Raw genomic sequence first — 25,043 nt, 5'->3', positions numbered from 1 at the left:
GAACGGAACAGGAGAAGCAGAAGGATAAGCAGGATGAGACGGAGCGAACATCGGAGAGGAACAACGGGTCAAGGAACAAATGACCACGAGCCTACAATTGACAACAGCAGCAACCAAGTGGATGGGTGATTGTATGTCTTCGGTCAATTCTCTCAGAAGTCTTGTTCTGTAATTTTTGGTTGGTTTTTGCGTAATAAAACTGACAGTTGGGTTAAGCCTAAACTTTGCGTCACATGGAGTCCTTTCCTGTAATTCCCAAGATTTACATAAAAACATAGAAAATAGGTGCAGGAGCAGGCCATTCGGCCCTTCGAGCCTGCACCACCATTCAATAAGATCATGGCTGATCATGCAACTTTAGTACCCCATTCCTGCTTTCTCTCCATACCCCTTGATCCCTTTAGCCAGAAGGGCCACATCTAACTCCCTTTTGAATATATCGAACAAATTGGCCTCAACAACTTTCTGTGGGAGAGAATTCCACAGGTTCACAATTCTCCGAGAGAAGAAGTTTCTCCTCATCTCAGTCCTAAGTGGCTTACCCCTTTATCCCCATGAATCAAAGTAGAGTGGGCAACGAACACCCTACGGGTGAGAAGTTCGGTGAGAGAACGTTGGCAAGTCCCGATTGCAGAGTAACCCTGCAGAGAGCTTGTTTCCCCCCGCCCCCCCCCCCCCCCCGCCGTCCCCACCTGCCGCTGACCTGTTCCTGGAAGCCCCCAGGGCTAGGATAATCGGGTCGGTGATTTCCAGCATCGACTGCAGGATGGAAGCCACGATGATGAAGAGGATGATGCTGAGGAGGAAAGTGCGCTGTCGAACGTGCAGATTAATCAGGTCCGTCTGCAGAGCCAGCAGCAGAAATGTCACCCCTTCCGTCACGCCTCTGTGTGGAAAAAAAAAAATGACCACAAGGTAGACGGTAACGTTAAGCCTCTGTGCTGACATTTCTCTAACTGCGAGATAGGAAATTGATAGCAAATGCTGACACAAAACGCGTCTCTGATTTTCTCCCACCTAACCTGTTTGTCTGAGAGAAGATACAACAGGGCAGTCAATACAAAGGACAGAAGAATTATAAGCAGGAATAGGCCATTCGGCCCCTCGAGCCTGCTCCGCCATTCAATATCATGGCTGATATTCCACCTCAACTCCACTTTCCCTTCGAGTCTAAAAGTCTATCGACCGGTCATGAATATACTCAAAGACTGAGCATCCACAGCCCTCTGGGGTAGAGAATTCCAAAGATTCACCACCCTCGGAGTGAAAACATTTGTTCTCATCTCAGTCTGAAATGGCCGACCCCTTATCCTGAGACTGTCCCCCCCCGGTTCTAGACTCTCCAGCCCGGGGAAACAATCTCTCAGCATCTACCCTGTCAATCCCCCTCGGGGTCTTGTATGTTTCAATAAGATCACACACAGCATCCTTCTCAACCCAAGAGTATAGGCCCAGTCTACTCAATCGATCCTCACAGGACAATTGTCTCTCACCAGGAATCAGTCTAGTGAGGGATCAACATTATCTAGTCAGAGGAGGGAAACTGGGTGAGAAAACTGGGCTAGAAATTTTTTAAAAACACCAATTGATATAGAATCATAGAACGGTTACAGCACGGAAGGAGGCCATTCGGCCCGTCGAGCCCGTGTCGGCTCTCTGCCAGAGCACCTCAGCCAGTCCCATTCCCCCGCCCTTTCCCCTTAGCCCTGCAAATTTGTTTTCCTTCAGGTACTTATCCAATTCCCTTTTGAAAGCCGCGATCGAGTCTGCCTCCACCACCCTCTCAGGCCGTGCATTCCAGATCCTAACCCCACTCGCTGCGTAAAAAGGTTTCCCCTCATGTCGCCTTTGGTTCTTCTGCCAATCGCCTTAAATCTGTGTCCTCTGGTTCTCGACCCTCCCGCCAATGGGAACAGTTTCTCTCGATCTACTCTGTCCAGACCCCGTCATGGTTTTGAGCGCCTCGATCAAAGGAGAACAATCCTAGTTTCTCCAGTCCCCCATCCCTGGAACCTTTCTTGTAAACCCTTTCTGCACCCTCTCGAAGGCCTTCACATCCTTCCTAAAGTGCGGGGCCCAGAATTGGACACAATGCCCCAGTTGAGGCTTAACCAGTATTTCAGAAAGCTTCATCATAATTTTCACGCTTTTGTACTCTATGCCTCTATTTATGAAGCCCACGATCCCCCATGCTTTTTTAACCGCATTCTCAACCTTCAACGATTTGTACACATATACCCCAAGGCCTCTGTTTATGTACCCCCTTTGGAATTTTACCATTTAAGTTTATATTTCCTTGTTCTTCCTTCCAAAATGTATCACTCCGTACTTTTCTGCATTAAAATTACATCTGCCACGTGTCCACCCATTCCATCAGCCTGTCTATTACTGGAGTCGATCACTATCCTCCTCACTGTTCACTATACTTCCAAGTTTTGTGTGAAAGTGACTGTAGACATGCAAGTTCTCAAGGCCTCACTCATTCCCTCAGGGGAACGGAAGCATAGTGGTGATGTTACTGCACTAGGAATCCAGAGGCTTGGACCAATGATCGGAGGACATGAGTTCAAATCCCATCACGGCAGCTGGGGAATTTAAATGCAGTTAATTAAATAAATCTCCTGTCAATAATGGAGGCCAGGAAAATACCAGATTGTTGTAAAAATCTAACCGGTTCACTAATGTCCTCTTGTATGGCTCAGAGACATGGACCATATACAGTAGACACCTCAAATCGCTGAAAGAAAACCACCAACGATGCAAGATCCTGCAAATCCCCTGGGAGGACAGACGCACCAACGTTAGCGTCCTCGATCAGGTCAACATCCCCAGCATCGAAGCACTGGCCACACTCGACCAGCTCTGTTGGGCGGGCCACATTGTTCGCATGCCTGACACAAGACTCCCAAAGCAAGCGCTCTACTCGGAACTCCTGCACAGCAAGCGAGCCCCAGGTGGGCAGAGGAAATGCTTCAAGGACACCGTCAAAGTCTCCCTGATAAAATGCAACATCCCCACCGACACCTGGGAGTCCCTGGCCAAAGACCGCCCTTTGTGGAGGAAGAGCATCCAAGCGGACGCTGAACACCTCGAGTCTCGTCGCCGAGAGCATGCAGAAAACAAGCGCAGGCAGCGGAAGGAGCGTGCGGCAAACCAGACTCCCCACCCACCCTTTCCTTCAACCACTGTCTGTCCCACCTGTGACAGAGACTGTAATTCCTGTACTGGACTGTTCAGTCACCTGAGAACTCACTTTTAGAGTGGAAGCAAGTCTTCCTCGATTTCGAGAGACTGCCTATCATAATGAGGGAAGGAAATCAGCCATCCTTGCCCGGTCTGGCACATAAGAACATAAGAAATAGGAACAGGAATGGGCCATACGGCCCCTCGAGCCTGCTCCGTCATTCAGTAAGATCATGGCTGATCTGATCGTGGACTCAGCTCCATTTCCCCGCCCGCTCCCCATAACCCCTTATTGTTTAAGAAACTGTCTATTTCGTTCTTAAATTTATTCAATGTACCAGCTTCCACAGCTCTCTGAGGCAACGAATTCCACAGATTTACAACCCACAGAGAAGAAATTTCTCCTCATCTCAGTTTTAAATGGGTGGCCCCTTATTCTAAGACCATGCCCTCTAGTTCTAGTCTCCCCCATCAGTGGAAACATCCTCTCTGCATCCACCTTGTCAAGCCCCCTCATAATCTTATACGTTTCAATAAGATCACCTCTCATTCTTTTGAATTCCAATGAGTAGAGGCCCAACCTACTCAACCTTTCCTCATAAGTCAACCCCCTCATCTCCGGAATCAACCTAGTGAACCTTCTCTGAACTGCCTCCAAAGCAAGTATATCCTTTAGTAAATATGGAAACCAAAACTGTACGCAGTATTCTAGGTGTGGCCTCACCAATACCCTGTATAATTGTAGCAAGACTTCCCTGTTTTTATATTCTGTCCCCCTTGCAATAAAGACCAAGATACCATTGGCCTTCCTGATCACTTGCTGTACCTGCATACTATCCTTTTGTGTTTCATTCCCAAGTACCCCCAGGTCCCGCTGTACTGCGGCACTTTGCAATATGTGACTCCAGACCCACAGCAAGGTTGACTCTTAACTGCCCTCACCATCACCTTCTCGAGGGCAATAAAATGCCGGCCTTGCCATCGACACCACTCACCCCGTGAATGAACAGAAACAAAGATTCCCTTACCTGTGCATGAGGTTACCATGTACAATGGCTGCGTATCCCTGCAGGTAAAACTTGGACAGGGTGAGTAAGCCCAGCGACAGGCGGGAGACCGAGAAGGTCAGGCCTACCAGGGAGTACGGGGTAACGCAGCATCCGGCCACACTGCAAGAGGTCAAAGGGTGGAGGTCAAAGAGGCATCAAACATCCAACAAGGTCCATGCAACTCTACCTGAGCGCCAGATACTTTAAAGCGAGTGCAGGAAGAGAGTTCACTAAACACTAAACACAAATTATGGCGGGATAGAATGATCGAAAGTTATAGCACAAAAGGATACATGTGCCGGCTCACTTAAAAAAAAACTGAGCCAATATTTATTGCCCATCCCTAATTGCTCTTGAGAAGGTGGTGGTGAGCAGCCTTCTTGAACCGCTGCAGTCCGTGTGGTGAAGGTTCTCCCCCACAGTGCTGTTAGGGAGGGAGTACCAGAATTTTGATCCAGCGATGATGAAGGAACGGACGATATATTTCCAAGTCAGGAGGATGTGTGACTTAGAAGGGAACTTAGAGGTGGTGGTGTTCCCATGTGCCTGCTGCCCTTGTCCTTCTAGGTGGTAGAGGTTGTGGGTTTGGGAGGTGCTGCCGAAGAAGCCTTGACGAGTTGCTGCAGTGCATCTTGTAGATGGTACACACTGCAGCCACGGTGCGCCGGTGGTGGAGGGAGTGAATGTTTAATGTGGTGGATGGGGGGCCAATCAAACGGGCTGCTTTGTTCTGGATGGTGTCGAGCTTCTTGAGTGTTGTTGGAGCTGCACTCATCCAGACAAGTGGAGAGTATTCCATCACACTCCTGACTTGTGCCTTGTAGATGGTGGGAAAGCTTTGAGGAGTGAGGAGGTGAGACACTCGCCGCAGGATACCCAGCCTCTGACCTGCTCTTGTAGCCACAATATTTATGTGGCTGGTCCAGTTAAGAATCAGGTCAATGGTGACCCCCAGGTTGTTGATGGTGGGGATTCGGCAATGATAATGCCGATGAGTATCATGGGGAGATGGTTGGACTCTTTGCTTGTTGGAGATGGTCATTGTCAGGCACTTGTGTGGCATGAATGTTACTTGCCACTTATCAGCCCAAATTGGCTGCCGCGTTTCCCACATTACAACAGTGACTACACTCCAAAAGTACTTCATTGGCTGTAAATGTCCGGTGGTCGCGAAAGGCGCGATAGAAATCCCAAGTCTTTTTATTTTTAGCTGATTAGAGTTGCTGGGTGCGGAGGTTAAAAACAGCCCAGGTTCCTACTCCCAATTCTATGAATTGAGACCTGATTGAAACCTCGCTGTTTGTGTATCTCCAGTGAATGCAGGATCGAGGTTTGGCTGTGCTGCCTTCCACATTCGATCAGATCGGTCGACCAACATAAGAACATAAGGAGCAGGAGTAGGCCATACGGCCCCTCTAGCCTTCTCCGCCATTTGATCCGATCATGGACTCCGGTCCACTTCCCTGCCCGCTCCCCATAACCCCTTATTCCCTTATCGGTTAAGAAGCTGTCGAGCTCTGTCTTAAATTTATTCAATGACCCAGCTTCCACAGCTCTCCGAGGCAGATTGACAACCCTCTGAGAAAAGAAATTCCTCCTCATCTCAGTTTTAAATGGGCGGCCCCTTATTCTAAGATTATGCCCTCTAGTTCTAGTCTCCCTCATCAGTGGTAACATCCTCTCTGCATCCACCTTGTCGAGCCCCCTCATAACCTTATACGTTTCGATAAGATCAACATGTGACAAGTGGCCATTTGGACCAGGTCCCATGGCCATTATCTCATTACTGTTTGTGGGGCTTGCTGTACGCAAAACTGGCTGCCGCAGGTCCCGCAGTGCAACGGTGACCGCACTCCAAAAGAAAAGTACCTCGTTTGCTGCAAAGCGCTTTGGGACGTCCTGAGGCGCTATAGAAACGCAAGACTTTTTTTTTTGTTTCGGGAGAAATCAAGGAGCGAATCGGCAAACAGCCGAAACGGTACCCGATCAACGAGAGTCTTTAACACGTGAAGACCCGCAGGTCCAACAGTACCTGGTGAGGAAGGCGAAGATCAGGCCCTCCTGGGATGCCGGGGGCTGGCTGCTCGATGTGAGGTAGAAGTAGATCTCAGCGACAAACAGCACCAGCCAGAAGGTCGTGAAGAGGGCCGGTATGGCAAGCTCGTTCCACAGCATGATCCCCACGTCCAGCAGTCTGTAAGGCTCGTTCTCCTGCGCACAACAAAAAAAAACAGGCTCACCGTGAGGAGTCCACCCCCACCATTATTTAATTATTCGTTCATGGGATGTGGCCGTCGCCGGCAAGGCCAGCACCCGTTGCCCATCCCTAACGCAATGTATTTGCTCCGTGGGTTCTTTGCTTAAGAATTTATTGCAACACATCGCTATTAAGAACTAGTTGGTTTATTCGCAAAAGGTTGAACAATCACGCTACACATTACCAGTTCATCCACCAGGCTCACAACTGCACGCCTAGTCGTGGGTCCCCCGAACCCAGCTGGCTGGGGTTTTATTGAGTCTTGTGAACATCATGTGATTGGCTAAGCCACTCCCAACTCAACAGCTGTCCCAGCCTGTGAGCATGCCCACAGGTGCATACATGACACCAAATTGCCCTCGAGAAGGTGGTGGTGAGCCGCCTTGCACAACTGATTGGCCACATTGCTGTGGGTCTGGAGTCACATATAGGCCAGACCGGGTAAGGGCGGCAGATTTCCTTCCCGAAAGGAAACTTCACAACAACATTCCTTGTGAGGCTCAAGCGAGGTCCACTGCCTTCCATTCCACTGCCCCCCACCTCTCTTCATATCATAAGAAATAGGAGCAGGAGTAGGCCACCTGGCCCCTCGAGCCTGCTCCGCCATTCAATAAGATCGTGGCTGATCTGATCATGGACTCAGCTCCACTTCCCTGCCCGCTCCCCATAACCTTTTACTCCCTTATCACTCAAAAATCTGTCTATCTCCGCCTTAAATATATTCAATGACCCAGCCTCCACAGCTCCCTGGGACAGAGAATTCCACAGATTTACAACCCTCTGAGAGAAGAAATTCCTCCTCATCTCAGTTTTAAATGGGCGGCCACTTATTCTGAGACTATGTCCCCTAGTTTTAGTTTCCCCTATGAGTGGAAATATCCTCTCTGCATCCACCTTGTCGAGCCCCCTCATTATCTTATGTTTCGATAAGATCACCTCTCATGTTCTTACACTCATTGGCGTTCAGAAGAATAAGAACATAAGAAATAGGAGCAGGAGTAGGCCATATGGCCCCTCAAGTCTGCCCCGCAATTTAATATGATCATGGCTGATCCAATCATGGGCTCAGCTCCACTTCCCTGCCCGCTCCCCATAACCCCTTATTCCCTTATCGTTTAAGAAAATGTCTATTTCTGTCTTAAATATATCAATGACCCAGCTTCCACAGCTCTCTGGGACAGAGAATTCCACAGATTTGCAACCCTCAGAGAGAAGAAATTTCTCCTCATCTCTGTTTTAAATGGGCGGCCCCTTATTCTAAGATCGTGCCCTCTAGTTCTAGTCTCCCCCATCAGTGGAAACATCCTCTCTGCATCCACCTTGTCAAGCCCCCTCATAATCTTTTACATTTTGATATGATCACCTCACATTCTTCTGAATTCCAATGAGTAGAGGCCCAACCTACTCAACCTTTCTTCATAAGTCAACCCCCTCATCTCTGGAATCAACCTAGTGAACCTTCTCTGAACGGTCTCCAAAACAAGTATATCCTTTCGTAAATATGGAAACCAAACCTGCACGCAGTGTTCCAGGTGTGGCCTCACCAATACCCTGTATAACTGTAGCAAGACTTCCCTGCTTTTATACTCCATCCCCTTTGCAATAAAGGCCAAGATACCATTGACCTTTGATCACTTGCGGTACCTGCATACAACCTTTTATGTTTCATGCACAAGTACCCCCAGGTCCCGCTGTACTGCAGCACTTTGCAATCTTTCTCCATTTAAATAATAACTTGCTCTTCGATTTTTTTTCTGCCAAAGTGCATGACCTCACACTTGCCGACATTATACTCCATCTGTCCCAACAAATAGCCCCAACCATCTCTAGTCCTGGGCCAGGTGCCCCTTTGGAAACCACACCTCCCCTTTCTCAATCCTCCAACTGATGTCCTGCCCATCCCTGGAGCACATCCCATCTCCTTTCACCGCCCAGTGACTAAAGGATGCCCATCCTAACTGGAGTGGGGCAATCCCGGTAATGCCCCGAGCACGTGTAAATGCACTACAGAGGCGACAGGACTAATTCGTTCCTTTCAGGCCATGTTGAGCAGATAACCTTTGTATGGAGTATAAAAGTAGGGAAGTCCTGCTACAACTGTACAGGGCGTTGGTGAGGTCACACCTGGAGTACTGCGTGCAGTTTTGGTCTTCTTATTTAAGCAGGGATACACTTGCATTGGAAGCAGTTCAGAGAAGGTTCACGAGGTTGATTCCTGAGGTGAAAGGGTTGGACTTATGAAGAAAGTTTGAGCAGGTTGGGTCTATACTCATTGGAGTTTAGAAGAATGAGAGGTGATCTTATTGAAACGTGTAAGATTCTGAGGGGGCTCGACGGGGTAGATGCTGAGAGGATGTTTCCCCTCGTGGGGGAATCTAGAATAAGGGGTCGCCCATTTAAAACGGATGTGAGGAGGAATTTCTTCTCTAAGGGTTGTAAATCTGTGGAATTCTCTGCCCCAGAGAGCTGTAGAGACTGGGTCATTGAATATATTTAAGGCGGAGATAGACAGATTTTTGAGCGCTAAGGGAGTAAAGGGTTATGGGGAGCGGGCAGGGAAGTGGAGCTGAGTCCATGATCAGATCAGCCATGATCTTATTGAATGGCAGAGTAGGCTCGAGGGGCCGAATGGCCAACTCCTGCTCCTATTTCTTATGTTCTAATGTTAAGGCCAACATTGCTACAGCGTCCTAACTCCCCACCACCCGATCTTCCTTTTGAGAAGTCTACCTCACACTTGGGCATCAGCCTTGGCTCAATGGGCAGCATCCTCGCCTGAGAGTCTGAAGGTCGTGGGTTTAAGTCCCACTCTAAAGACTTGAGGACATAATTCACGCCGACACTTCAGGGTGGTACTGAGGAAGCGCTGCACTGTCAGAAGTGCCATGTTTCAGATACGACGTTAAACCGAGAACCCTTCTACCCTCTCGGGCGGAAGCGAAAGATCCCACGGCACTATTTCGAAGCAGGGCAGAGGAATTATCCCTGGTATCCTGGCTCAATATTTAATCCCTCAACCAGCATCGCTAAAACAGATTATCTGGTCGTTATCACACTGCTGTTTGTGGGAGCTTGCTGTGCGCAAGTTGCCTGCCGAGTTTCCCACATCGTCTCACCAACACCTGCCTCAACCCCTCCACTGTCGCTAATTTGTCATACCGCTTGTCCATTATGCAGTGCTGGATAACTATTGGGCAGACCGAAGCCAATGTCTCGGTCCCTGCCACTGTCACAAACTCCGTTCCCCGGCCAGCAACTCCATTCCTCCCCCTGGTCACTGTCTGAGGCTGAGCCAGACCATTCGCAACCTTGGTCATAGTTGACCCCGAGATGAATGGCCTGTTTGTGTGTTGTATACCCCATGTAATGATCTCCCAACCACAATTCCTCTCCATCACTAAGACCACCTATCTTCACCTCCGGATCCTCGACTGACTCTGCCCATGCCTCAGCTCCTCTGCTGCTGAAACCCTCGTCCATGCCTTTGTTACTGTTATGTCTGTAATGCACTAATTAATGACTCCACGAGGCAATGTGTTGTACTCAAACTGTAGTGACCTTGGTCCTTTACTTGTAACTCCAGAGTGAGGCACAAGCAAGGTGGGCAGCCTTTTATACTGGGCCCTGCACAACTATGCAGGTGACCCTCAGGTCTCCCACCGCAATGTCCTCTGGGTGACAGCCTCTGCCACAGGGACGGGAAACCCCGGTCTCCACCAGTTGCACCCTCTAGTGGTGCCAGCATAGTATATACACAGTGTAAACCTTATTGATAGTACATCAGGTAACAAGTCTCCATCTTATGCAACTATACAGTGACTACACAGAGAGTATATCTATAGTCTGCATATATAACAGTTACCTCTAGACTTAACTATTCCAATGCACTCCTGGCTGGCCTCCTATCTTCCATAAACTTCAGCTGATCCAAAACTCGGCAGCCCATGTCCTAACTCGCACCAAGCCCCGCTCGCCCATCACCCCTGTGCTCACTGACCTACAATGGCTCCCGGTCCTCCAATGCATCAATTTTAAAATTGTCATCTTTATTTTCAAATCCCTCCATAGCCTCTCTCTCTCTCTCTCTCTCTCCCTCTCTCTCTCTGTAATCTCCTCCAGCCCCACCACTCTCCCAGATCTCAGCAGTCCTCCAATTCTGGCCACTTGCCCATCCCCAATTTTAATTGCGCCACCATCAGTGGCCGTGCCTTCAGCTGGCTGGGCCCTACGCTCTGGAATTCCCTCCCTAAACCTCTTCAGTTTTCTCTCCACCTTTAAGACACTATTTGAAACCTACCCCCTTGACCAAGTTCTGACGAAGGATCATCGACCCGAAACGCTAACTCTGCTTCCTCTCCACAGATGCTGCCTGACCTGTTGAAATTTCCCGCATTTTATGTTTGTATTCCTTGACCAAGCTTTTGGTCACCTGTCCCAATATCTCATAATGCGGCTCGAGGTCAAATTCTTGTCTGATAATCACGCCTCGGGTCGTTTTACTACATTAAAGGTGCTATATAAAATGCAAGTTGTTGATGAGAGCGTTCCAGGTTCCCACCACCCTTTGTGAGAAGAAGTGCTTTCTGACATTGCCGCTGAATGGCCTGGCTCGAAGTTTAAGGTTATGCCCCCCCACACCCCCCACCCCCCCTCCTTATTCTGGACTCATTCCCCACCAGAGGAAACAGTTTCTCTCTCTGTCGACCCAAGCAGATGTTGCCATCACCGTAAGCAAGCTAGGGGTGAGGAGCAGGCCTACCTGTAGGAAGTCTCGGAAGGCGGAATTGGCCAGGGGGTAGGGCAGAAACATGTTGCAGAGCAGGAAGTAGATCACCACGAGGCTGGTGAGGACCATGGCAAACTTGTTCAGGAGCAGCAGCGCGCTGAGGGGCGCCATGCAGAGCCTGGCCAGCAGGGGCAGCAGGTGAGCCGAGAACATCCAGAAGGGCTTGGTCTTCACGAAGTATGAGCAGAGAGCAGATACCAGGAGCTGACCTAGGGGCACAAAAACAGTCGAGGCTTATTGCAAGGGGGCGATGCACACCCGACACCTCCAACCCTTACTGCTAAAAGTCTTGCATTGAAAGAACGAGAAGGTTCACTACGTTGATTCTGCAAATGGAATCAACCTAGTGAACAAGAGTAGGCCCATCTAGCCTGCTCCGCCATTCAACAAGATCATGGCTGATCTGGCCGTGGACTCAGCTTCACTTACCCGCCCGCTCCCCATAACCCTTAATTCCCTTATTGGTTAAAAATCTATCTATCTGTGATTTGAATACATTCAATGAGCTAGCCTCAACCGCTTCCTTGGGCAGAGAATTCCACAGATTCACAACCCTCTGGGAGAAGAAATTCCTTCTCAACTCGGTTTTAAATTGGCTCCCCCGTATTTTGAGGCTGTGCCCCCTCATTCTAGTCTCCCCGACCAGTGGAAACAACCTCTCTGCCTCTATCTTGTCTATCCCTTTCATTATTTTAAATGTTTCTATAAGATCACCCCTCATCCTTCTGAACTCCAACAAGTAAAGACCCAGTCTACTCAATCTATCATCATAAGGTAACCCCTCATCTCCAGAATCAGCCTAGTGAGTCGTCTCTGTACCCCCTCCAAAGCCAGTATATCCTTCCTTAAGTAAGATGACCAAAACTGCATGCAGTACTCCAGGTGCGGCCTCACCAATACCCTATACAGTTGCAGCAGGACCTCCCTGCTTTTGTACTCCATCCCTCTCGCAATGAAGGCCAACATTCCATTCACCTTCCTGATTACCTGCTGCACCTGCAAACTAACTTTTTGGGATTCATGCACAAGGACCCCCAGGTCCCTCTGCACCGCAGCATGTTGTAATTTCTCCCCATTCAAATAATATTCCCTTTTACTGTTTCTCTCCCCCCCCCCCCCCACCCTCCAAGATGGATGACCTCACATTTTCCGACATTGTATTCCATCTTCCAAACCTTAGCCCATTCGCTTAACATATCTAAATCTCTGCAGCCTCTCTGTGTCCTCTACACAACCTGCTTTCCCACTAATCTTTGTGTCATCTGCAAATTTTGTTACACTACACTCTGTCCCCTCTTGCAGGTCATCTATGTATATTGTAAACAGTTGTGGTCCCAGCACCGATCTCTGTGGCACACCACTAACCACCGATTTCCAACCCGAAAAGGACCCATTTATCCCGACTCTCTGCTTTCTGTTAGCCAGCCAATTCTCTATCCATGCTAATACATTTCCTCTGACTCCACGTACCTTTATCTTCTGCAGTAACCTTTTGTGTGGCACCTTATCGAATGCACCTCCGACAGTGCAACGCTCCCTCAGCACTGCGATGGAGTGTCAGCCTAGATTTCTCTGCTCCCGTCCCTGGAGTGGGACTTGAACCCACAACCTTCTGAATCAGAGGCAAGAGTGCTACCCACTGAGCCACAGCTGACAAAGTAATGTAATCCTGCTCGGTGTTTTTTGCTTTCTTCATAACGCATCCCAACCCACAGCTGTTGTTCAAACCATCTTGCTATTCAAATCCCCCCATGGCCTCACCCCTCCCCATCTCTGTAACCTCCTCCAGCCCCACAACCCTCAGATCTCTGAGCTCCTCCAACTCTGGTCTCCTGCACATCCCCCACTCCCTTCGGGCCAATACTAGCAGCCGTGCCTTCAGCCGTAGAGGGCTTACCTCGTGAATTCCCTCCCCAAACCTCTCCATCTCTCTACCTCGCCCACCGTGTTTAAGTCGCTCCTTAAAATCTACCTCCTTGACCAAGCTTCTAGTCACCATCCCCCCCCCCCCCCCCCCCCCCCGCAGTATCTCCTTCTGGGGATAGGGGTTTAAATAGACGGTTAGCAGTGGAGAATAGATGCCGGCGTTTATCTTTACATTCCAGAATGATCCTGGAATAGTGAGCAATTTTGGCAGACGAGAGCAGGACCCGATAGTGTTTTATGCGCTCCAGCCAGATCTGGCGGTGAATGGCTAAACCAGTTGTCCGCCACATCCGTTCAAGTCTGCGTTCCTTGGCCTTAAGGGAGCGAAGACCAGGGCTGTACCAGGGTGAGAGAGAGTCATTGTTTTAACAGGGACTCGGGCATCAAAGGTGAGGGTGTGATTGAGCAGATCGGTAGCTGCAGAAAGGTCATGGTGAACGGACAGCCAAAGACTGGACAGTTGGGAGTTCATAAGTGCACTTGGAGTTTTTTTTCAAGGGGCGGACATAGAAGGAGGCAGGGTTGGGGTGGGGGAGTAGAAGGGGGATGTGAGTGGAGAGTGATACAAGGAAGTGGTCAGAGATGGCCTTATCTGTGATTGACACGATGGGAGTAGCGAGGCCACGAGAGATGGCAAGGTCGAGGGGGTGGCCGTGAATATGGGTTGGGGAGGCTTACACGGAGGGAGAGATTAAGGAAGGATAGGAGGCTTGTGAACTCAGAGGAGAGAGAGCACGATGGAGGTTGAAATCACTGAGGCTGAGAAGTCATTCGGTGCAGAGGCTGAGGGAGGAAAGAAGTGAAGATATCCCGGTGATAACATTTTTGTGGTATTTGGGTGAGTGAGGATGGTAAATGAGAGGTGAGAGGGATGGAGTAGGGTGAGATGCTCAAAGGAGGAGAAAGTGCCGGAGGAGTAGGGGGACAGACCAAGGTGTGATTTGGTGATCAGAGGCACACTGCCACCACGGCGGTCTGGGCGGGGCAAGTGGTGGAAGGTATAGCCAGGCGGGGAGGCTTCAATTAAGGGTAAGGTGTCATCACCCCTCAACCAGGTTTCCGTCAGGGCCATGATATCAATGCCAGCGTCCACGATAAACTCATTGATGGCGAGGGCCTTGTTCGCAAACACACAGACGTTCTGGAGCGAGATGCGGAGAGGGTCGGTGATGGCTGCCCCACTGCCAGCATCCACAGGGTCAGCGCTTGGTGCGGGAGGGGCGGGGAGGAGATTGGCGACATTAGCCCCCACAGGTGAGCTGGGCGGGAAGGTCAGTAAGAGAGTAGGACGGGACAGTTGGGGTTGCTGCTCGTGAGGAGCGACGAGAGCCTCATTGGGCCCTTCGTAGGATGCCAAGAGAGGCACAGAGGGAAGCTGTGGGCTTATCTAGGAGGGATGGAGTACAAAAGCAGGGAGGTCCTGCTGCAAATGTACAGGGTATTGGTGAGGCCGCACCTGGAGTACTGCGTGCAGTTTTGGTCACCTTACTTAAGGATATACTAGCTTTGGAGGGGGTACAGGGACGATTCACTCGGCTGATTCCGGAGATGAGGGGGTTACCTTATGATGATAGATTGAGTAGACTGGGTTTTTACTCGTTGGAGTTCAGAAGGATGAGGGGTGATCTTATAGAAACATTTAAAATCATGAAAGGGATAGACAAGATAGAGGCAGAGAGGTTGTTTCCACTGGTCGGGGAGACTAGAACTAGGGGGCACAGCCTCAAAATACGGGGGAGCCAATTTAAAACCGAGTTGAGAAGGAATTTCTTCTCCAAGAGGGTTGTGAATCTGTGGAATTCTCTGCCCAAGGAAGCAGCTGAGGCTAGCTCATTGAATGTATTCAAATCACAGATAGATAGATTTTTAACCAATAAGGGAATTAAGGGTTACAGGGAGCGGGCGGGTAAGTGGAGCGGAGTCCATGGCCAGATCAGCCATGATCTTGTTGAATGGCGGAGCAGGCTCGAGGGGCTAGATGGCCTACTCCTGTTCCATGTTCTTATGTTCTTATGTTATGTTCTTATGAGTCGAGCCTGGGATGGCGGCAGGAGAGTAGGAAGGTCAAAGAGTAAGGAAGGATTGGGGTAGGGAATTGGGAGGGCAATGTGTCCGAGAGAGGTGAGATGAAAGGAGGCACGATGATAGGAGAGAGTGGTCAGGGAGGGATAGAGAGAACAAAAGAAGGGGAAAAGCAGAGAAGGATTGAATGGCTCGTGTCCGGAGCAGCAGCCAAAGTACGGACATGAATGGACCGGTCTTCAATAACACTGAGGGGAAAACTGGGTGACTGTTCAATTTCACTGAGAAACTTCACATCAGAGAGGTGGGACCAAAATAAATATGACAGAAAGTGCCCGGGACTTTTATTATTTTAAAACAGGGCTATGGGGGGGGCCAATAGCAAAATACGACAGATGCTGGAAATCTGAAATAGGAACAGAAAATGCTGGAAATACTCAGCAGGTTACGGCAGCATCTGCAGAGAGAGAAACAGAGTTAACGTTTCAGGTCAATGACTCGAGTTCTGATGAAAGGTCACAGACCTGAAACGTCAACTCTCTCTCTCTCTCTCTCTCTCTCTCTCGCCGCAGATGCTGCCTGACCTGCTGAGCATTTCATTTTGCAAACCAGTCCCACCCACCCCTTTCTCTCAATGACTATCTGTCCCACCTGTGACAGGGACTGCGGTTCTCATATTGGACTGTTCAGCCACCTAAGAACTCATTTTAAGAGTGGAAGCAAGTCTCCCTCGATTTTGAGGGACTGCCTATGATGATTATTACACTGGGGGAAAAGTTGCCTTGTTTTTTTGAATGCGTTGCCCCTTTAAGGGGCGGTGCAGCCCATTCTCACTTGCGCGAAACTTAACGTTGCAAAAGCCGAGAACTGCGCAGCCCCCGCAGATTATAGGGAGCGTTGACTCGGGGTAATTGTGACTCTGGGTGAAGTCAATGAAAATGAAAATGGGAGAGAGATGTTCTAACGGGTGACTGAGTCGACGTCACCCGATTTATCGCCCAAACTCAAATTAACCCCGCTGAGTCGAGTAAAGTTCAGTAACTAAGTGCAATCTGCTAAACTTACTCTCGCTTAACTGTGGCTCAGTGGGTAGCACTCTTGTTTCTGAGTCAGAAGGTTGTGGGTTAGAGTCCTACTACAGGGACCTGAGCACAGAAATCTGGGCCAACACTCATTCAGTGCTGAGGGAGTGCTGCACTGTCGGAGGTGCTGTCTAAAAGGGGCCCCGTCTGCTCTCAGGTGAATGTAAAAGATCCCATGGCACTATTTCGAAGAAGAGCAGGGGAGTTATCCCCGGTGTCCTGGCCAATATTTATCCCTCAACCAACGTAACAAAAACAGATTATCTGGTCGTTATCACATTGCTGTTTGTGGGAGCTTTCTGTGTGAAATTTGGCTGCCGCGTTTCCCACATTACAACAGTGACTACACTCAAAGTATTTCATTGGCTGTAAAGCGCTTTGAGATGTCCAGTGGTCGTGAAAGACGCGATATCAATGCAAGTCAGTCTTTCTTTCTTTTTGCTTAGGTCCAGTGTCCACAGATCCGTGAAGGCAGCAGGCCAGGTAGATTAGGTGGTGAAGAAGACATACAGAATACTTGCCTTTATTAGATGAGGCATAGAATATAAGAGCAGGGAGGTTATGCTCGAACTGTACAAAACACTAGTTAGGCCATAAATAGAGTAGTGTGTGCAATTCTGGTCACCACATTACAGGAAGTTTGTGATTGCACGAGAGAAGGTACAGAGGAGATTTACGAGGATGTTGCCTTGACTGGAGAATTTTAGCTACGAGGAAAGATTGGATAGGCTGGGGTTGTTGTCTTCAGAACAGAGGAAGCTGAGGGGAGACTTTATTGAGGTGTATAAAATTATGAGGGGTCGAGATAGAGTGGATAGGAAGGACCCATTTCCCTTGGCAGAGGGGTCAACAATCGGGGGCATAGATTTGAAGTAATTCGTAGGTTTAGAGGGGATTTGAGGAGAAGTTTTTTCACCCAGAGGGTGGTGGGGGTCTGGAACTCACTGCCTGAAAGGGTGGTAGAGGCAGAAATCCTCACCACATTTAAAAAGTACTTGGATGTGCACTTGAAGTGCTCAAAAGGGAGTTAGATGTGGCCCTTACGGCTAAAGGGATATGGAGAGAAAGCAGGAAAGGGGTACTGAAGTTGCATGATCAGCCATGAACTCATTGAATGGTGGTGCAGGCTCGAAGGGCCTACTCCTGCACCTATTTTCTATGTTTCTAAGTAACCTACAGGGCTACGGACCAAGAGCTGGAAAGTGGGATTGGGCTGGACAGCTCTTGGTCGGCCGGTGCAGACACGATAGGCCGAAATGGCCTCCTTCCGTGCTGTAAATGATTCTATGATTCAATTGCACTTCTTAATAAATCCGGTTCACAGTTTGTAGCGCAAGACATGTAGGGGTCAGAAATTGCCCCCCCGACCAGAAAGTAAGGGCACTCACCCATTCCTTCGGTCTGTCTGCGCCCCAATCCACGAGGCAGAGATTGGACCGATATTCACCTCCCAGAGAGTGGTGAACCTGTGGAATTCTGTACCACAGAAAGTTGTTGAGGCCAATTCACTAAATATATTCAAAAAGGAGTTAGATGAAGTTCTTACTACTAGGGGAATCAAGGGGTATGGTGAGAAAGCAGGAATGGGGTACTGAAGTTACATGTTCAGCCATGAACTCATTGAATGGTGGTGCAGGCTCGAAGGGCCGAATGGCCTACTCCTGCACCTATTTTCTATGTTTCTATGTTTATTTCCAGGTCAGGGCGACGTTGAGGGACGGAGGTGCCGCTGGAGCGGGGCGGCCATCGCTCTGGGTCATCAGCGGCGCGCTGATGATGTCACAACGTCCCTCCACTTCAGGTTAAAGGGGAGGGCCGCTGCAGGGGGTATAGTTAGGTCCACTGGGCCACCAGGGGTGGGTTTCGGCCGGGGCAAGAGGGGGTGCCTATTGGCGGCCTGACCGAACCCGTGGCCAGGCCGACAATTAAAATAAGATGGCGACCACGGCAGCGCACCCTCCCTTTTAAGGGCGGACGTGCCGCGCGGCCACACACAGCTTCCCGCCAGGGGAAAGCCGTCAGGGGCACCGACCAGCAGCCAATCCGTTCCAGCAGGGCAATTTCCCGTGGGGGGGGGGGGGGGGGGGGGGGTGTGGGGGGGTCGCTGCTGCATGGCGTGGGGTGGGCGCGTGACGGCGGGGCGGAACCACGGGCGGCGCAGAAACCCGTTACCGCCGCTCCTGGCCCGGGGACAATTTGGGACAGATTAGCCCATCCATCTGCCCCCGCTTGGTGAGGCCTCTTTGCTCCATTGCCACCTCTTAGAGGTAACGGACCTTAAGGAGGGGGCCAATTCAGCCCCGCAGCCTGCCGGGTGGGGAGATGAGGAGCCCGCGTGGTGATTATTTCGAGAGCACATCCTCTGGGTAAAACGGTTCACCCCGGGTTCGCTACCCCACAATGCCGTGCGCGCGAGCTCTCACTTCAGTTCATAGGAAGCCTCAGCAAACGGACAAGGAAAGGTATCTAAAGACACCCCTCCGTGCCCCCCCACTCCCTCCCCCGTTGTTACAACATCGAACCCCGAGCTGTACCTGAACTGGGGGTGCTTGAAGTTGACATTTGGAAAGGGTTCTAAGACAACTTGCATTTATATAGCACCTTTGATGTAGTAAAGCATCCCAAGGCTATTCACAGGAGCGATGTGAGAGAAAAATTTGACACCGAATCATATGAAGAGATCTTCGGACAGAATTGGTCAACGAAGTAGGCTTTAAGAAGCGCCGAAATTTCGATGATTCTGCCGAACATTCCATGGACTCTGGATCAGTTCCTATGGACTGGAGGGTAGCTAATGTAACACCACTTTTTAAAAAAGGAGGGAGAGAGAAAACAGGTAATTATAGACCGGTTAGCCTGACATCAGTAGTGGGGAAAATGTTGGAATCAATTATTAAAGATGAAATAGCAGCGCATTTGGAAAGCAGTGACCGGATCGGTCCAAGTCAGCATGGATTTATGAAAGGGAAATCATGTTTGACAAATCTTCTATAATTTTTTGAGGATGTAACTGGTAGAGTGGACAAGGGAGAACCAGTGGATGTGGTGCATTTGGACTTTCCAAAGGCTTTTGACAAGGACCCACACAAGAGATTGGTGTGCAAAATTAAAGCACATGGTATCGGGGGTAATGTATTAACGTGGATAGAGAACTGGTTGGCAGACAGGAAGCAAAGAGTAGGAATAAACGGGTCCTTTTCAGAATGGCAGGCAGTGACTAGTGGGGTACCGCAAGGTTCAGTGATGGGACCCCAACTCTTTACAATATATATTAATGACTTAGACAAAGGAATTGAACGTAATATCTTCAAGTTTGCAGATGACATTAAGCTGGGTGGCAGTGTGAGCTGTGAGGAGGATGCTAAGAGGCTGCAGAGCGACTTGGACAGGTTAGGTGAGTGGGCAAATGAATGGCAAATGCAGTATAATGTGGATAAGTGTGAGGTTATCCACTTTGGTGGCAAAAACAGGAAGGCAGATTATCTGAATGGTGAAAGATTAGTAAAAGGGGAGGTGCAACGAAACCTGGGTGTCATGGTCCATCAGTCATTGAAAGTAGGCATACAGGTACAGCAGGCAGTTAAGAATGCAAATGGCATGTTGGCTTTCACAGCGAGAGGATTTGAGTAAAGGAGCAGAGAGGTCTTGCTGCAGTTGTACAGGGTCTTGGTGAGACCACACCTTGAGTATTGTGTGTAGTTTTGGTCTCCTAATCTGAGGAAGGACATTCTTTGCTATTGAGGAAGTGCAGCGAAGGTTCACCAGACTGATTTCCGGGATGGCAGGACTGACATATGAAGAAAGACTGGATCGACTAGGCTTATATTCACTGGAATTTAGAAGAATGAGAGTGGATCTTATAGAAGCATATAAAATTCTGACAGAATTAGACAGGTTAGATATAGAAAGAATGTTCTCGATGTTGGGAAAGTCCAGAACCAGGGGACACAGTCTAAGGATAAGGGGTAAGCCATTTAGGACCGAGATGAGGAGAAACTTCTTCACTCAGAGAATTGTGAACCTGTGGAATTCTCTACCACAGAAAGTTGTTGAGGCCAGTTCGTTAGATATATTCAAAAGGGAGTTAGATGTGGCCCTTAAGGCTAAAGGGATCAGGGGGTATGGAGAGAAAGCAGGAATGGGGTACTGAAGTTGCATGATCAGCCATGATCATATTGAATGATGGTGCATGCTCGAAGGGCCGAATGGCCTACTCCTGCACCTATTTTCTATGTTCCTATTAAAGGGTGGCAGAGGCAGAAACCCTCATTGTATTTAAAAAGTACGTAGATGTGCACTTGAAGTGCCGTAACCTACAGGACTACGGACCAAGAGCTGGAAAGTGGGATTTGGCTGGATAGCTCTTTGTCATCCAGTGCAGACACGATGGGCCGAATGGCCTCCTTCTGCACTGTAAATTTCTAGGATTCTTAAAAAGGAGGAGAGAAGTGGAGCAGTTGAGCGAGGGAATTCCAGAGCTTGGGGCCCGGACAGCTGAAGGGACGGCCGACAATGGTTGGACGAAAGGAATGGGAGGGCGCACAAGAGGCCAGAGTTGGAGGAACGCAGAGATCGGAGGGTTCGGTTCCCTGGGATTCACAGAGTGACAGACATCAAAACCGGATGAATGTCCCTTCTGACAATCAAGGTCGGTCAGAGGTCAGCACTGGAGAGCTAGCAGTGTGAGGAAAGCAGTCACACCCTGCAGCATCAGAAGAGATGGGGAGTGGGACTAATTGGTCCCTCGGTCAATGAACTGGCACAGGCATGATGCACAGAATGGGCTCCTTCTGTGCTGTAAGGTTCCACGATCGGGTGGTTGTTTGGTTAACCACGAACACCCAATCCCATTTGCCACAGGTGGTGTGTTAAAGATTGCCCTACCTGCGAGCGTACTGGCAAAGCGCTGGAGTGCTGCGAGGTCCATGTACACAACCCCGTCATACCCCGATTCCAGCTCCCGCAGAACATACCTCCTTTGAAGAGAGCAAAACGGAAGATGATTAGCCAACCAGGAATCCACAACATCAATCCCATTCCGCGAATTCTATTATTAAAGTTATTAACTGTACCAGCCACATAAATACTGTGGTAACAAGAGGTCAGAGGCTGGGTATTCTGCGACAAGTGTCTCACCTCCTGACTCCCCAAAGCCTTTCCACCATCTACAAGGCACAAGTCAGGAGTGTGATGGAATACTCTCCACTTGCCTGGATGAGTGCAGGTCCATCAACACTCAAGAAGCTCGACACCATCCAGGACAAAGCAGCCCGCCTGAATGTCACCCCATCCACCACCTTAAACATTCACTCCCTCCACCAATGGCGCACCGTGGCTGCAGTGTGTATCATCTACAAGATACAAGTCACACACCATCCTGACTTGGAAATATATTCGGCCGTTCCTTCATCGTGGCTGGGTCACAATCCTGGAACTCCCTCCCTAACAGCACTGTGGGAATACCTTCACCATACGGACTGCAGCGGTTCAAGGCGGCGGCTCACCACCACCTTCTCAAGGGGCAATTAGGGATGGGCAATAAATGCCGGCCTTGCCAGCGACGCCCACATCCCAGGAACAAACATTGGCCCGAAAATTGCAGTCGGAGGCTTCTCGCAGGCGGATGCCTCCGGCCCAAATTATTTTTACGAAAGTGCCTGATGGTCCCAGAGGAACGTAGACGGGGTCCGAGGCCTAGATGCACAGCCCAGCGCAGCGCAGAGGCCCATGTATTCCAGGAACGCAAGCGCATCCTGGGATCACGTGGGCCTGGGCCACCAATCACAATGTAGCATTCTCATTCATAGTAATGGAAGCTCCGAGCTCCGCTACTGTCAATGACAATACCCCTAAAGATAAAACACCAACATAAATAAACACTTCACTTTTTTTAAATGAATGGAAATTGCATTAAATTAAATGTTTGAGAAAAAAATATATATTTTTGAAATTTTTTTTTAATGTTTCAATAGTGTTAAAAATAACCTTACCTTCATTGACCGGGTTTGTAATATTAAAAAAAAGTAACATTTATTGTTTCTATGTTTTAAATCTCTTACGCGGGTAAAGGTAGGCTATACGCTTGCTTTCACCAGGCGTAAGAGTTTGAAGGACATTCGCTGGGTAAGAGTTGGCCAAGTATCCCAAATCTCTGCCCGCGAAGGCCCTTCTCCCCGGGATGCGTGCGATCTGTCAAAAGATCGCGATGCATCGCGAACCGGCATTCAGGAGGCCTCTTCGGGGGTGTGCACACCTCATACTGACCCAGCGAGGCCACAATTTACGGGCCAATTAAAAAAAAAAGTGCACAGCTTCCAAGTGATGTAGTACGTCAAACTTACAGCACATTCGGCCCAAATGATCCATGTCGGTGTTTTATGCTCCACACTGGCCTGCTCTCACCCCATTAGCACATCCTTCTATCCCTTTCTTCCTCATGTGCTTTTCTGCCTTAGCCTTAAATACAGCTATGCTGTGCACCTCAACCACTTCTTGTGGTAGAGAGTTCCACACTCGAACTAGCTGCATAAAATGATGGGGTGAGATGAAGAGGGGTGGGAGGAGGGCTCGTGTGGAGCATAAAATCCAGCACGGACCTGGGGGGCTGAATGGCCTGTTTCTGCACTGTATTAATATGTAACTTTTATGCCAGAAGGCACTACATTAATGCAAACTCTCTTCCCTCATTTCAAGAGAACGGAACCGACTCCACTTCCAAGTCATCGACATAGATGACCTGGAAGAGGGGACAGAGTGTAGTGTAACAAATTTGCAGATGACACAAAGATTAGTGGGAAAGCGGGTTGTGTAGAGGACACAGAGAGGCTGCAAAGAGATTTGGATAGGTTAAGCGAATGGGCTAAGGTTTGGCAGATGGAATACAATGTCGGAAAGTGTGAGGTCATCCACCTTGGGGAAAAAAAACAGTAAAAGGGAATATTATTTGAATGGGGAGAAATTACAACATGCTGCGGTGCAGAGGGACCTGGGGGTCCTTGTGCATGAATCCCAAAAAGTTAGTTTGCAGGTAATCAGGAAGGCGAATGGAATGTTGGCCTTCATTGCGAGAGGGATGGAGTACAAAAGCAGGGAGGTCTTGCTGCAAATGTACAGGGTATTGGTGAGGCCGTATCTGGAGTACTGCGTGCAGTTTTGGTCACCTTACTTAAGGAAGGATTTACTAGCTTTGGAGGGGATACGGAGACGATTCACTAGGCGGATTCCGGAGATGAGGGGGTTGGCGAGAGGCCTATAAAGGCAGAGCTTGTGCAGCTACAGGGAGAAGGCAAAAAAGTAGAAAGAAACAGAAAGGTGACATCACAGTCAAGGGGGTAAGTGATTGGTGAGTAGTTTTTCTTTTTTCTCTTCTATAACAATGAGTAAACTTTAGCATTGTTGTTGCCAATTTAAGTGTATCTGAGGGTTAAGTCATGGCAGGAGAGCTCAGTCACGTGATATGCTCCTCCTGTACCATGTGGGAACTCAGGGACACTTCCGGTGTCCCTGACGACGACGTGTGCAGGAAGTGTATCCGCCTCCAGCTCCTGACAGACTGCGTTGCGGAATTGGAGCTGAGGGTGCATTCACTCTGGAGCATCCACGATGCTGAGAATGACGTGAGTAGCACGTGTAGCGAGTTGGTCTTACCGCAGGTGAAGTGTCCACAGCCAGCTAGGGAATGGAAGACCAGCAGGAAGAGTAGTGCAAGGAAGGTAGTGCAGGGGTCCCCTGCGGTCATTCCCCTGCAAAACAGATACATCGCTTTGGGTACTGTTGAGCGGATGACTCATCAGGGGAGGGCAGCAGCAGCCAAGTTCATGGCACCGTGTGTGGCTCTGCTGCTCAGGAGGGCAGGAAAAAGAGCGGGTGAGCGATAGTGATAGGGGATTCGATTGTAAGGGGAATAGATTGGCATTTCTGTGGCCGCAACCGAGACTCCAGGATGGTATGTTGCCTCCCTGGTGCAAGGGTCAAGGATGTCTCGGAGCGGGTGCAGGACATTCTGAAAAGGGAGGATGAACAGCCAGTTGTCGTGGTGCACATTGGTACCAACGATATCGGTTTAAAAAAAAAGGAATGAGGTCCTTCGAGACGATTTTAAGGAGCTAGGGGCTAAATTAAAACGTAGGACCTCAAAAGTAGTAATCACGGGATTGCTACCAGTGCCACGTGCTAGTCAGAGTAGAAATCACAGGATAGCTCAGATGAATACGTGGCTTGAGCAGTGGTGCAGTAGGGAGGGATTCAAATTCCTGGGGCATTGGAACCGGTTCTGGGGGAGGTGGGACCAGTACAAACCAGACGGTCTGCACCTGGGCAGGACCGGAACCAATGTCCAAGGGGGAGTGTTTGCTAGTGCTGTTGGGGAGGAGTTAAACTAATATGGCATGTGGATGGGAACCAATGCAGGGAGACAGAGGGAAACAAAAAGGAGACAAAAGCAAAAGACAGAAAGGAGATGAGTAAAAGTGGAGGGCAGAGAAACCCAAGGCAAAAAACAAAAAGGGCCACTGAATATAAAGGGGCTGCAGGAGGGGTAAAAACTAAAAATCATGGTTTAAAAACCAGTATTAAAACACTCTACCTAAACGCACGCAGCATTCGAAATAAAGTAAATAAGGTGACGGCACAAATCATTACAAATGGGTATGATTTGGTGGCCATTACAGAAACATGGTTGTAGGGTGGCCAAGACTGGGAATTAAACATACAGGGGTATCAGATGATTCGGAAAGATA

General features: G+C 49.3%; 1 protein-coding gene across 2 annotated transcripts in view; it reads right to left on the bottom strand.

The window, feature by feature from the left end:
* Positions 1 to 25,043, bottom strand: part of LOC139236012 (RING finger protein 145-like) — a 48,564-nt gene that overhangs the window by 13,527 nt on the left and 9,994 nt on the right. For both annotated transcript variants that reach the window (XM_070866791.1, XM_070866792.1), the window contains 5 exons: positions 21,190 to 21,281; positions 11,249 to 11,484; positions 6,265 to 6,443; positions 4,212 to 4,352; positions 704 to 886 (listed from right to left, as the gene is read on the bottom strand). In XM_070866791.1, the coding sequence (XP_070722892.1) occupies positions 704 to 886; positions 4,212 to 4,352; positions 6,265 to 6,443; positions 11,249 to 11,484; positions 21,190 to 21,281 (831 nt within the window). The remainder of the gene's footprint in view (positions 1 to 703; positions 887 to 4,211; positions 4,353 to 6,264; positions 6,444 to 11,248; positions 11,485 to 21,189; positions 21,282 to 25,043) is intronic.

The sequence above is a fragment of the Pristiophorus japonicus genome, chromosome 2 (genome assembly GCF_044704955.1).
Source record: "Pristiophorus japonicus isolate sPriJap1 chromosome 2, sPriJap1.hap1, whole genome shotgun sequence".
NCBI classification, from domain to species: domain Eukaryota; kingdom Metazoa; phylum Chordata; class Chondrichthyes; family Pristiophoridae; genus Pristiophorus; species Pristiophorus japonicus.
This window is presented reverse-complemented; position numbering and strand designations above follow the sequence as displayed.